General features: G+C 38.9%; 1 protein-coding gene across 1 annotated transcript in view; it reads right to left on the reverse strand.

Moving 5' to 3' along the window:
- The window catches only part of LOC134356821 (receptor-type tyrosine-protein phosphatase gamma-like), a 699,039-nt gene that overhangs the window by 37,592 nt on the left and 646,493 nt on the right, over positions 1-14,954 (reverse strand). Inside the window, exons 16-22 of the mRNA XM_063067988.1 lie at positions 14,205-14,301; positions 13,604-13,686; positions 12,763-12,897; positions 12,374-12,508; positions 10,772-10,944; positions 7,093-7,228; positions 4,932-5,078 (exon numbers count right to left, since the gene is read on the reverse strand). Coding sequence (XP_062924058.1) covers positions 4,932-5,078; positions 7,093-7,228; positions 10,772-10,944; positions 12,374-12,508; positions 12,763-12,897; positions 13,604-13,686; positions 14,205-14,301 — 906 coding nt within the window. The remainder of the gene's footprint in view (positions 1-4,931; positions 5,079-7,092; positions 7,229-10,771; positions 10,945-12,373; positions 12,509-12,762; positions 12,898-13,603; positions 13,687-14,204; positions 14,302-14,954) is intronic.

The following is a 14,954-nucleotide window of genomic DNA, read 5'->3' on the forward strand; positions in this document are numbered from 1 at the left end:
AAGATGATATGATGGAGCTTTTCGGAAGCATCAAGTTGGATAAGTCACCGGGACCGGGCAAGATATACTCCAGACTACTGTGGGATGCAAGGGAGGAGATGCTGAGCTTCTGGCAGCTTTGCATCATCAATGTGGACAGGAGAGGTTCCGAAGGATTGGAGGGTTGCAGGTGTTGTTCCCTTATTCAAGAAAAGGAGTAGAGATAGCCCAGGAAATTATAGACCAGTGAGTCTTACTTCAGTGGTTGGTAAGTTGATGGAGAAGATCCTGAGAGGCAGGATTTATGAACATTCGGAGAGGCATAATATGATGAGGAATAGTCAGCATGGCTCTGTCAAAGGCAGGTCGTTCCTTACGAGCCTGATTGAATTTTTTTGAGGATGTGACTAAACACATTGATGAAAGTAGAGCAGTAGATGTAATGTACACGGATTTCAGCAAGGCGTTTGATAAGGGACCCCATGCAAGGCTTATTGAGAAGGTAAGGAGGCATGGGATCCAAGGGGACCTTGCTTTGTGGAACCAGAATTGGCTTGGCCGAAAAAAGCGAAGAATGGTTGTAGACGGGTCACATTCATGGAGGTCAGTGACCAGTAGTGTGCCTCAGGGATCTGTTCTGGGACCCCTTCTCTTTGTGATTTTCATAAATGACCTGGATGAGGAAGTGGAGGGATGGGTTAGTAAGTTTGCTGATGACACAAAGGTTGGGGGTGTTATGAATTGTGTGGAGGGCTGTCAGAGGTTACAGCAGGACATTGCTAGGATGCAAAACTAGGCTGAGAAGTGGCAGATGGAGTTCAACCCAGATAAGTGTGAAATGGTTCATTTTGGTAGGTCAAATACGATGTCAGAATATAGTATTAATGGTAAGACTCTTGGTAGTGTGGAGGATATGAGGATCTTGGTGTCCAAGTCCATAGGACATTCAAAGCTGCTGCACAGGTTGACTCTGTGGTTAAGAAGGCATACGGTGCATTGGCCTTCATCAACCATGGGACTGAGTTTAAGAGCCGAGAGGTAATGTTACGGGTATATAGGGCCCTGGTCAGGCCCCACTTGGAGTACTCTGCTCATTTCTGGTCACCTCACTACAGAAAGGATGTAGAAACTATAGAAAGGGTGCAGAGGAGATTTACAAGGATGTTGCCGGGATTGGTGAGCATGGTCTTATGAGAATAGGTTGAGTGAACTCGACCTTTTCTCCTTGGAGCAGCGGAGGATGAGAGGTGACCTAATAGAGGTGTATAAGATGATGAGAAGCATTGATCGTGTGGATAGTCAGAGGCTTTTTCCCAGGGCTGGAATGGCTAGCACGAGAGGGCACAGTTTTAAGGTGCTTGGAAGTAGGTACAGAGGAGATGTCAGGGGTAAGTTTTTTACATAGAGAGTGGTGAGCGCATGGAATGGGCTGCCAGCGACGGTGGTGGAGGCAGATACAATAGGGTCTTTTAAGAGACACCTGGATAAGTACATGGAGCTTAGAAAAATAGAGGGCTATGGGTAACCTTATGTAATTTCTAAGTAAGTACATGTTTGGCACAGCATTATGGGCGAAGGGCCTGTATTGTGCTGTAAGTTTTCTATGTTTCTAATATTTCCACAAAACTTTGGTTTTACCACTTTGTAGTTGCGCAAATTCCCATACAATAGATTTAATGTTTTTTCTAACAGTAGCTGATTAAATAAAATACAGACATTTCAGCTCCGATCTAACAGGTTCAGCAAAATGCACTAAAATTTAAAAAGTATGCGGAGGGGCAAGTCTGAGAAGGATATGTGCTGAACACGGGAAATTGGGACTAGATGGCGGGCATTGTGGTCAGCATGGACTTATTGAGATGAAGGGCCTGTATCTGTGCTAAACCAAAACCACAAAGAGATGTTCACATCTGAAACACACATGGAATCAGCAAAGCACAAGTAAGCCACACTTAGTTGAAAAATAATGTGTCGCAGTAACACAAGCACATTAGTAGTCCCTAATCGTGTGAGAATCAAACGCAAACTATTAGGAGGGTCACGTGAGTCTTTGCCTCCACAATCCCTCATAAATACTAATGGGGCCACTTATGAACAGGTAAGTGTGTATCTGGTGTTGGATGGTAATGGCAGATCCCCCGTGCCCAATTGCAAGAAGAATGATTTCAGGAATGCCCTGCTGGTATGCACTGGCAGTGGCCCTGAGATGGATGAAGAAAGAGCGAGCACACTCTCACGCTTCAGATAAGGCCTTCTTCCATATTGAGGATCCACTATTCATACTTGATATGCTTGCAGTAGAAAATTGCATATGTAATATCAATTGTGTGTTGCATGCCAACCTTAATACATAAATGTTCAATGGTTTGTTCTGGATGAAATGCCATTGCATAGTGAGTAAAATCATGGCATTGTGTGAGACTCTCACCCAATGTTTAGTGTAAAATCACTATTCCAAACAGAAGAACACACAATTCCATTATTAATATAGATTGGTTTGAACAGTTTACTCTAACAAGCTTTTTTGTCCATTAAGGGCAGTAATGGAAATATGTGACTGTATTTATATAAAGGAAATCAGGTTGCAAATTGGATGAATGATGTTGGATAGGAAGGGATTATTTCTGGCCCTCCACAATTTTGACCTGGCCAGATAATGGGAAGATGGAGCCACATGCTCACAAGGCCTGAAGATGATCCTTTTTTATTTGTTTTTGCTGAGATGGTTCTGGAATGTTAAGTATCCCACTGGGGAGTAAGGTTTCGATATGCACCACACAATCAGAATTCTTCATTCATTTGAGATGAGAAGCTCAGAATTCTCAGTTGTACCAATTTTTTCATCTCAAACCATGTCAATCTTCATGCAGCAGTAGGCTCAGTAGTGATAGGCAAAAAAAAATCTTGTGAGGTAGATTTGAGGGGGTTGACACATCAACCAATTAGGGATTTGACAAATAATTCATCTTCCCCATTTTTCCTTAAATCTGAGAACAAAGACTTGGGCATTCAAAAGACAGAAGTTTTCCAAGTCAGGGAGCTATGTGTTTAACATCTTCACCAAAATTTGTTTGTACACAAACATTATGGAGGACCTAACACTTGCAGGTGGAGCAGAATTATCATTTCAAATGTTTTGTTACACCTATTACAGTATATGGGAAGCGCAATACCATAAATATATAGTTTTCATCATTCTTACCCCTCAGCATACGCCTGCTGAGATTTATCAAGCACATAAGGGTGAATTGCAGGAGAGCAATGAAGTACTAGGAGTTGAAAAATGCCAGGTACAATTAAATTTAAAACATGAATAACATTCACATTGTATTAGTGTGCCACAGTGGTGCTGTAATAGTGATCTGCAGATAATTTACCCCTGTTATCGAATCTGATGCAGTCGATTTTATCAGTGAGAACATTGCAAGACACAGAAGTGTACTGAAGCAATGGCCATCAAATATTACGGCTAAGAAGACTCAGTTTACACAGATGTCTTTTTAATGAGCAGAATAACAGAAAACAATACAGGTACTGTTTTCTATCGAGTCATGTACATAAGAATAATGCATAAATAGTGTGGCCTACTGCTCCTAGGGATCAGTAAGCAATACTGAATTTTACTTCTTATTTTCTAAATACATGATATAAGCACAAATGTTTTTTCTAAATTAAACATTTAAATAATGCATCTAAACATCTAAATAAAGGTAAAGGGAATTACCTTTAACTCTGAGCAACTGTCACGGGACAAAATTTAATCTGATTTTAATGCATAAGCCACGCATAAAATTGAATTTGTTTCATAAGTGTTTGTACATTTCTTCCATATGATGCAATGTTTCTGTTTTCTGCACTTTAGAAAGAAAATGTAAAATCTCATTGTTAAAGATCATTGTAATTTTACGTGATTTTGTGTTTTTCCAGAATCTGCTGGACACTTTGACCAGGCTTTAATGAGACCACTACCAGCTTCAGGTTCCCCCCCCCCCAGTACAGTAGTACAATGTCCTGACGTACTCTGTCACCACTAGGTGAAAAACCCCGGACCTCCATGCTCAAAAGCACTGAGGGATTACAGGGACTGTCATAGTTCTAACTTACACCTGCGCAGGGGTAAAACTGGAAGACATTCGGCCCACTAAATCTGCTCCAAAATTAGGAAAGAGCCATAAATGCTGGCCTAACCAGCGACGTTCAGATCCCGAGGAATGAATAAGAAGTCAGTTACGTGGTAGAGAAAAGATCCATTCAGCATGACATCCCATGCTTGGTGTAAGATGGAATTTTTCTGCTAAGGGACAGCACATAAAGCTGCTTCCTGCCTACAAGTAGCCAACCACTCTGGGAGCTGTTGATTCCCTATTATATTTTGCAGGTTCACTGGCTGCAATCTATTGGCGAGTCCAGGACTTCAGATTGGAAATATATACGTATGGTGTAGACACTGAGTTGCTTGAATTTACAGGAGTAAACAGCAGTACTTCCTTGCAGAGGATCCAACCCGTTATTATTTTAGAAACATGTAACGGACATGAAGGCAACACAGTGACAGATATTCCAATAAAAGCTTATCCTTAGAAACTTTGCAAACTGTATATCATGGCACTTTGCATCTTCAAAACTTTCTTCATCCTAAAGTCCGTAGTATTCTAAAAAGAATAACCATTTCATAAAATAATACCAAATGATAGGAAGCCTAGCATTACTTTGTATCATCGTCATATCATTCCAGAACTAAATACCATCATATTAATGTATTTAAACCTACTTTGGGGTATCATGCACAGAATTTGTTAATTCTTAAATTAGTTTCAATTTCAATGTATCTATCCAATTAGAAGACTCTAGTCAAACCAAGTAGAAATAAAACCCACAAACTTCATGATTTACACATAGTGTTCTACTACAGAGTATAGAATAGACCCAAGAATCTAGTTCCAATAACTGACCTTGAACTGCTTCTCCAGCCTCATCTTCCCAGAAAGACCTGGAATTAAAATACTGTTGACGTAACCATGTAGCTGAGTAGAAGGTACTTCTGTTTCTTTTCCATGTATTGCTTCCCGCAAGGCTTCATGAATAAAAATGTATTGTTCCTTAAAGGCAAAAAAAAGAAAAATATAACAATAGCAAGCAAGCAGTTGCACTTCACTATCACAACAGTCACGACATGCTCAATGTGTAATAATGAATGAGGGAAAGACATTTAATAATGTCACTACTTAAAAGAGAAAGCTGTATAATTACATACTAAGAATTAGTTTGGATCCATTTTCCTCACTAAAGCAAACTAAACCTCGGGCTTCCTCAGTGTTCTTGGCTGTCGCTGGTGTCGGCAGTCACCTGAATGCAGATTTCAATCTGAGGATCTTTTCCTTGGAGCTTTAAGTTAACACTGGAGTTGACTCTAACAGCGAGGGTTGGAGAGCAACTGCACCTCATGTGAAATCAGGGAGAGGCAGGGAACATGTTTGCACTTCTAGTTCATCCCATTCCGGCCATATATCATGACCAGGGAAGGCCCTGACATCTGTTTTGCACATCACTGATACATTCCTAAAAAAGGTGCCCTTGACAGATCTGACCCTCCTATTAACACATAATATCTGTTTTAGATCTCCATCTTGAAGTTTAGTTGTGGAGCCTTAGACTTGTGAAAAATCATACAGACCACCTTGTGTTGAATTTAATATGTATGGCCAAAGAATGCACAATTCATACCTAATTCTATATTATTTTAGTTCTCAGGCAACAATGGAAGAATATTCTGCCTCTCCAGCATCTTGGGCTATCGAGTCGGCTCTGCCATTCAATCATGGCTAATTTTTATCTTCAATACCATTCTTCTGCCTTCTCTTCTAACCCTTTACCCACCATGAACCTATTAATGTACGCCTTAAATGCATCCTGAGACTTGGCTTCCACTGCCCTCTGTGAAACAAATTCCACAGATTCACCACCCTCTGACTGAAGAAATTAATCCTCATCTCAGTGCTCAAGAGATGTTCCTTTATTCTGAGGCTGTTTTAGTATCCACTAAGTTTCAATGAGACTGCCTCACTCCATTGATGACCAGCCCAGAGCTTTCAAATGCTCTGGAACAGTAACTAAATCACCCTACATCAGGACAATCCATAACTCACCTTCAGTGGCCTTGTGGGAAATTATTTCTGCACACGCTGCTCTCAATCTTTTTTTAGAATTGGTTACATATACAAAATCAGCTCAATAGGATATGAGAATTTTTAACCTCCAATCTTGAAAATTCCAAACTTCCTTTTGCAAACAGTTGAACCCTGAGCTGACTGTGTTTTAGTATAACTAACACTGCAGTATTAATAACAATCAATTTTTGAATACTGTTTTGAATGAGGGACTTAACTACAGAACAATAATACTTTAAATTGCATTCCTTTTCTCACAATTGGGAATATGCTAATGACGACAAAACCCAAAACATCAATTGCATTGTTATTGATCCAAAAGAATCTGATAAAAAAAACACTGGTAATCTGGTCCCTCTACTTGAGATGGATATTTAACTCCAATATACTTCAAGAATTTAGTGATATACAGTATATTAGCATGTAATAAGAATTGTATTAAATTGCAATGTAAATAGATTCAGACATTTCAGTATGTGATAACATGTCTACAGAATTACTCAAATAGCTTCAGGAGGACAACTCTGACTGGTATAAAACGAGCTGAGAAATTAAGGAAAATATAAATTTAAAATACCTCTTAAAATCAAGAAGAGCTGAGAAATAAATATGCAAGGCAAAACCATGGATGCTTGCATCCCATTTGAATGGCTTTACAGTGCATTAGTCTAGTATTGTCCACTGTCTCTGATTGGTTTTATTTTTATCCTGCATGTAATGAAAGTGCAGATATGATACAGTGAAATATGTTTATCCCAATCATTATGATATAACTAACAATTTTTCATCTGATTTCTATGTGTGATGTAGGGGACTTCAACCTTTGTACAATGACAATTGTAAACCAGTTTCCTTGCCAATGCTCATTACTAGCCAAACATAAAGACAAACTCTCTCAAACTACATAAATAGAATCAGGAATTGGTCTTTTTTAATATTCACTTACCTCTGTTTGGACAAGATAGTTCCTCTGGGTCCTGATATGTTTGAGAAAACCTAGAACATTAACTGTGCTTTTATCTTTTATCTGTTTCAACATACTGTCAAGCACAATGTATGTTCCAGTTCTACCAACGCCAGCACTGCAGGGCAGAGAGAACAAGGAATTAATGCACTGTTGGTAAACAAGCAAAAACAGTGTAAAGTTTTATTCTATTTACCTGGGGATACAGCACGGAGTAGGCCCTTCTGGCCCTTCAAGCCACGCAGTCCCAGCAACCCCCGACAAACCTGATTAACCCTAACCTAATCACGGGACAATTTACAATGACCAATTAACCTACCCAGTATATCTTTGGACAGTGGGAGGAAACTGGAGCACCCAGGGAAAACCCACACATTCCACAGGGAGGACGTACAAACGCCTCACAGAATGGCGCCGGAATTGAACTCTGAATTTTGGGATGTCCTGAGGTGTAACAGCATTCACCCTTTCACCCTTATGTGAAGACCAACGTATTGAATTTGAACATCATTTGAGCTGAATTTCAGAGTTGTATACTTTGATAATGAATGAACCTTTGAACCTTTGAATTTAAGGTGATTTGAAAAAAATTGTAGTATCAGTATCTCACTTGACAGTGTTATCAATTGACCAGTGGTTACTGGAGCTTCAGGTCATTAATGACAGATTAATAAAAAATGCTGGTGGCCATGCACCCAAGATTCAGGGCACAATGTGACGGAACACTCTTGATCGGGTGTAGTCAGAGGAAGAGCCAAGGAATCATGGAAAATTACTTGCCACTTTTGGGGATAAGGACAGATTTGCAGGTGGGGTCTGCTTTATGCCTTTGAACCAGACTGCTGAAATTTGAAGAAATAAAGCTATATGCAGAACAATGTGAGTGATTTATTTCAATAGGAAGGATGAAGAGAGGCACTAGAGAATAAAGGCTATTGTTTGGAAAAGGATATAGAAACAGGGTAATGGATTAGTATTGGAAGTGGCAGGCAGGTTTAAAAAAAGTATTTAATAAAGAATACACAATTTTGGGCTTTATCAACAGAGATACAGTATAGATTGTAAAACCAGAGAAGTTTGCTAAACCTTCATAAAACACTCACCCAGTGTCAACTAGAACATTATGTTCCATTCTAGCACTATATTGTTTAAGAACATGAAGGCATTAGAGAGGATACAGAAGATTTACAGGCATGGTCCCCGGGATAAGAGACTATAGTTACAAAAAGAGATTAGAGAAAACAGGGAAAATTTGTTACAAATATTTAAAATGATGGGGTGCAGGAACAGAGTGAATTTGAATTTGAATTTGAATTGGCATTATTATTTACATCCTTCAAATACATGAGGAGTAAAAATCTTTAAGTTATGTGTCCATACAAATGTGCAATGTGCGATTATAGTAATTCATAATAAATATTATGTACAACAGGACAGTCAATATAACATAGAAATACAGTTGCATCAGCATGAATTAATCAGTCAGATGGCCTGGTGGAAGAAACTGTCCCGGAGCCTGTTGGTCCTGGCTTTTATGCTGCAGTACCATTTCCTGGATGGTAGCAGCTGGAACAGTTTGTGGTTGGGGTGACTCAGGTTTCCAATAATCCTTTGGGCCGTTTTTACACACCTGTCCTTGTAAATGTCCTGAATAGTGGGAAGTTCACAACTACAGATGCACAGGGCTGTTCGCACCACTCTCTGAAGAGTCCTGCGACTGAGGGAAATACAGTTCCCATACCAGACTGTGACGCAGCCCATCAGGAAGCTCTCAATTGTGCCCTTATAGAAAATTGTTAGAATTCGGGAGGCCATACCAAACCTCTTCTGCCATCTGAGGTGAAAGAGGCGGTGTTGTGCCTTTTCACCACACAGCTAGTACATACAGACCCGTGAGGTCCTCGGTGATGTTTATGTCAAGGAACTTAAAGCTGTTCACCCTCTCAACCCCAGATCCATCGATGTCAATAGGGGTTAGCCTAACTCCTCCTGTAGTCCACAGCCAGCTCCTTTGTTTCTGTGACGTTGAGGGAGAGGTTGTTTTCTTGACACCACTGTGTCAGGGTGATGACTTCCTCTCTGTAGGCTGCCTCTTTATTACTTGAGATTAGGCCAATCAGTGTAGTATCGTCAGCAAATTTAATAAGTAGACTGGAGCTGTGGGTGGCAATACAGTCATGAGTATACAGAGAGTAAAGGAGTGGGCATAGTACACAGCCCTGAGGGGCAGCTGCATTAAGGGTCAGAGGGGCAGAGGTAAAGGAGCCCACTCTTACCACCTGCCGGCGATCTGACAGGAAGTCCAGGACTCAGCTACACAAGGAGTGGTGAAGGCTGAGGTCTCTGAGCTTCTTGTCGAGCCTGGAGGGAATTATGGTGTTGAATGCTGAAATGAACTGAATATTATAACGGGAGACTGTTCACTAGATAAGGACTAGGGATCACTGTTAAAGGTTAAAGAGGAGAAGTGTGACTTCAGGAAAGACTTTAAGCAACATGTGGTTGGAAACTGGAATACACTGCCTGTCTTTGTGTTAGACGCAGGTTCTACTGTGGCCTTCAAGAAGGAGTCAAATAAATATGTGAAGAAACTGAATAAATATGAAATGAATAAAAATTTGCACGGCCAAGAAGAAAGGGTTGGAGACTGGGAACAGTCCGGCATTCTGCTGGAGATAAGCTGGGTCAAATAGGCTCCTTCTGTAATAAGACTATTCTAAGCTTCGAGATGCATAAGTTACATATTCTATAATCCCTTACACTATTTGGGTCAATTCTCTCCAGATGGAAAACACACGGGATTTCTAGGTCAATAAAGGGCCAATGAAAAAATAAATGATCATGTCAGCGAAATAAATTTCACAATTTAGGCATCGCTGGGAAATCCACTATTTATTGCTCATTCCTAATGGTCCTTGACAAGGTGATGGTGAGTCACTTTATGAATCTCTCCCGTCCTTTTGACGAAGGTACCTCCACAGAGCTGTTAGGCTGGGAGCTCCAGAGTTTAGACTGAGCTACAGTGATGGTCCAGCAGGAGATTTCCAATGGTGTGTGGTGGTATGGAGGGGTATCTGCAGGTGATGGTGCTTTATGTTCTGCTGCTCTTTGTCCTCCCTGGAGGTAAATGTCGTAGAGTCAGAGAAGGATACGACACAGAAACAGGCCCTTCAGCCCACTGAGTCCATACTGACCACCCAGTATTTTATTTTTACACAAATCCTATCCTAAGTCATTGAAAATATTCCATATTATTGAATTATGACTTGTAAATGATTGAGAGATTCTGGTATGTGCAGAGGGGCATCACTCACTACAGGACTCCTCGTTTCTAATCTGATCTTGCAGACAGGATATTAATTTGACTGGTTTAGTTAGTATGCTAGTTAACAATAGCCCCAGAATGTTGATGGTAGGGGACTCAGTGATGGAAAAGCCATTAAATATCAAGGGGGTAGGAGGTTAGACTCTCTTATTAGATACTTTTGTGGCAGGTATATTACTTACCCTTTGTTGCCCCATGTCTTAATGTTGCTTTGGCATTGTTGTATGCAAAGGTGGCTGGTTCAATTGCTGGTGTGGTACAGATGGAATTGGACAAGGTATTGTAATGCACAATTATATTTCAGACCCTTAAGGAAAGATAGAATTTAGTTTATACCTGCAATGTACCACCACTGGTCCCATGTCTGGTGTTTGAGCTGCAGATGATTTTCTTACAAACGTGAGTACAGGAAGTGCATACTCTGGTACCCCCATGTCGGGCCACTGAGTGTAGTGATACTGGATAACCATGCGTTCATTCTGACGTCCCTTGGGGTTACCCTTTTGGCCCTGGAACCACAGTTTATCAGCACATTTATCAACGATAATATTATATCCTATTAGAGAACAACCAGCAAATCTCAAACTCTGTCATCATCATCCACTGTAGTGTATCAATGCCAGACTCAGGTTTACCCACACTGTATTGCATCCGCAAAGCATTTTTCCACTTAACCTCCATATCACATCGGCAACTCTCTGCATCCTGCTCAGAGCTTACATCCTCACTCAGCTTTGTGCCATCTGCAAGCTTGAAGATATTACACTTAATTCTTCCATCCAAATCAGGAGTTCCCAATCTTTTTTTTTGCCATGGACCCCTAGCATTAATCGAGGGATCTGCAGACTCCAGGTTGGGAACCCCTAATCCAAATCATTAATACATATTGTGAACAGCTGGGGTCCAAGCACCGACCACTGCTGCCCCACGTCTGTTTATCCCTACTTCTGTTTCCTTTATGTCAGCGTCATGTCCAGCCCAACCCCTGTTGCGCTTATGTAGAAACTTACTGAAAGCCTTTTGAAAGTCTAAGTATATTAAATTCTATTCTTCTCACTTCATTTTCAGTAAATTTGTTGTGCATTATTTTTCTCTCACAAATCCATGCTGCATTTGATTGATTCTGTCCTGTTTTCCAAACGGAAGAAGAAACAAACAACATTTCTGCAATTGGTCCTTTACATTGGGACAAAAAGCACATACACAGAGGCTTCCAATTTATTCTTTCAATATTTATATGTCAGCAGTGCAAGATTGAGGGTTCAGTCTGAGGGTTCTTGTTGGCCTCCCTCTCCATCAAAGCAAATTTTACCAATGAACTATATAACTCAGAAGGGAAACAAAAAAGAGATCAAGATTTCACTTTCTATTCACACTAGTCATGATACTAACATCCTGATCCTTGTAGATCACAGTTAGACAGCCATTCTATGAGTATTTGAAAGCCTACATCAAATTTTCTGATTCACGCCAGATGAGGGTTAAAATGCCTTACCACTGGAAACAGATGTTAGTTTTTTTCAATAAGCATTTGTGCATTGATTCATTAAAATATTTCTAATAACCTAACTTTAAGTGCAAAAATTTATTTTAGTTACAATAAAGGTAAGAACCATCTTCCTGGATAATATTAATTGGAATATTCGTCTTGCTAACATTTATCCTCTTACCAATGGCAAAAAAATCTTGCTATGTTCTGTTCTGCTTTTTGTGGAACCTTGTTCTATATAAATTGGCAGCTTCACTTCCTGACATTGCAGCATTGACTGTACTCCAAAGTAATTAATTGAGTATAAACTATTTTAAGATCTGAAGACTTGAAATGCACCTTATAATTAAGACTTACATTTTTTTATGATTTGTTTGTAGTTGTACCATGCTTGGAATTCCTAACCCCTTAAGTCAGAAATACAACATGACATTTATTGCTAAATTTACCTTTTTAACTTTCGTGTTCCGTATGGTGAAGTGACGTACAGTACAACATGCCCTCACTTTTGTGCTCTTCAGCGTGACAATTATGTTGCCATACTCTTCATTGTTTTCACTGGGCCAGTACTGATCACATTTTCGCTAGAATACAAGGGAAAGATTGCAATCCAACCAGAAAATACTGTAAGTCACTACTTGTTACAAATTCAACGTTCCACACTCAATGGAATGTCCATTACTGAACCACAGTTATATTTAATGTTCTGCACTCAACTGAATGTTAATTACTTTAAAGCATTTTGTTACCTCATAGTAAGATCTGTTTTAATACATTCAAAATGATAATTTTAAAATATATGCAAGATTCTGAAAACAAAATTATAAACTTTACTTACTCTTCCTTTTTCCACTAAATTTGTAATCATAACAATGATTCCTGTATTTTGTTCCCAGATCATTCTCCAAAAATCTTCAAATGTGGGCTTAAGGGGGCCTTGTGTAGCTATATAGGCTTTTGACTTGTTGTAACCCTTTAGTGGAGGAAATGAAACCACGTAAAAATTTTGTTCCATAACATTTATATACAAAATTCATAACTGCATTTTAAGCTCTGAATGCTTTGACATTTTTGTGACATTATTCACCATTATTTTTCATGCAGTTACTTTGTACCATTATGAAGTTTCAGCATTTCAGAAATAATATATTCTGCACACAGACATTTCAGGTGTTCTTTTTTATTCACATCCTTTATTCTCTTTGATTAAGGCATTCTTCTAACATATTTAGTAAGATTTTTTTGTGTTCAATGTAGTGCATTTTGTCAGTCTTAATTTTAAGCATGAGCTTGGTGACAGTATTTTAGTCAACATAACACATATACAAATTTGAAGGTGCACACAAATAAAGTGCTTCAGACAAGAGTCAGCATTGGCCTTTCTGAAAGATAATTATCTGATTAATTAACAATTGTGAGCAGTGTTATGCTTGGATATTCAATTACTTCAGACTCTATTGAGATAAACATATAAAATTAGCATATGAGAGACAACAAAAGGCAATTCAAGAGCAAAAGAACAATATTAATTTAGTCTGGCCTAGAATTAAATTAGACATTCGGAATTAAATAAGAGCACAATTCACGATCTACTCAAATTTCAATTCCAACTGGATTTCTCTGAATTGAGTGACCATGACAAATGTGGGAAACACAGGACGCATAAAAGAATGACTTACGTCAACATAGTTGGCATTTATATAGTCACTGTGCTTTGAATCTTTTCCTGGTATTGGCCGTAGCTTAACTCTACTGTGATCATCTGTTGAAATAACAGTATTAATCTACAAGAATAGTTACATGGATTTACAGTTTATTTCAAGTGTTCATTAACAAATATAAAAACACAATAAGTATGCAACAAATTAAACTATAATCTACATAACAAAAGGAAACCACCAACAAGAAAAGAACTGCAGTTGCTGGGAATCCAAGCAACACTCACAAAAACTCAGCAGGCCAGGCAGCATCTATGGAAAGGAGTACAGCTGATATTTCGGCTGAGACCCTTCATCCTCTTTTCCATAGATGCTGCCTGGCCTGCTGAGTTCCTCCAGCATTTTGTGTGTGTTAAAAGGAAATCTCTGCTTTCTGAAATAATTTACAATAGCCTCCATGGATTTTCACATCTGAATAATGATTTCCAGAAGTATTTTTAATTGAAAGGGAACTTTGATTAAACAACCCTGTGCTTTTCATTCATGTTGTTATCCGGGGAATATCAATGATATATTTAAAAATACTCTAATATTAATAGATTAGAATGCAGCACAGTCTTACATGCTACAATGTTGATGTATCGATTTTTGTGCTTGTTATCTGGATGGTTGGAATGCTCTGATGTGATGTTCATATCAGCTGTACAGCGTTGGACTTCCTATAAATTGCAAAATAAGAAGGAAAACTTCATTGGTTTCCTGTTTCAAAACATATGCACAACATGCAAATGTTAGATGCATCACAAATTTACTTAAGTACTCAGATTGTCAAATGGCCTTGGTTGCTTGGATTTGGAAGATGAAAATAGCTTAGTCTTCTGATTTTGCTGCCTTCCACAATTGTCCGGCTCAATTACAAATACTTGCTGTGTTAACCAAGTATATTGCTTTATTGTGGAACCAGAGGAGACTGTACACAAGAAATTTGGCTTTTAGAATGGAGGGAATAAACTTAAATAGCTGAAAATAGGAAATGAAACAAAATTGCTTCTTTGTAAGAAACTGATTATTAAAAAGGTCATGGACAGTATTCAAAGAACATTTACATTAAAAAAGTAAAGACCTGGACTCTGGAGTTCTAATACATTCAGTGAAGATTCATCTTTATTTCTGATCATTATACATCTTTGTGAAGGACCAAAGAACACTAAATCTGATAGAAGTAATCTCACTCCAATTCTAGTCAATTTTCCTTTCAAATTAAATTAATAGGTTTTGTTTAGGCAGTTCTTCTGGCTAAACTTTCCTTTCTGTGTTCCATCCAGGCAATCCTTAAAGTTAAGTCATGAAACATTTCCAGATATTTTTTCTA

The sequence above is a fragment of the Mobula hypostoma genome, chromosome 15, assembly GCF_963921235.1.
Source record: "Mobula hypostoma chromosome 15, sMobHyp1.1, whole genome shotgun sequence".
Lineage (NCBI taxonomy): Eukaryota > Metazoa > Chordata > Chondrichthyes > Myliobatiformes > Myliobatidae > Mobula > Mobula hypostoma.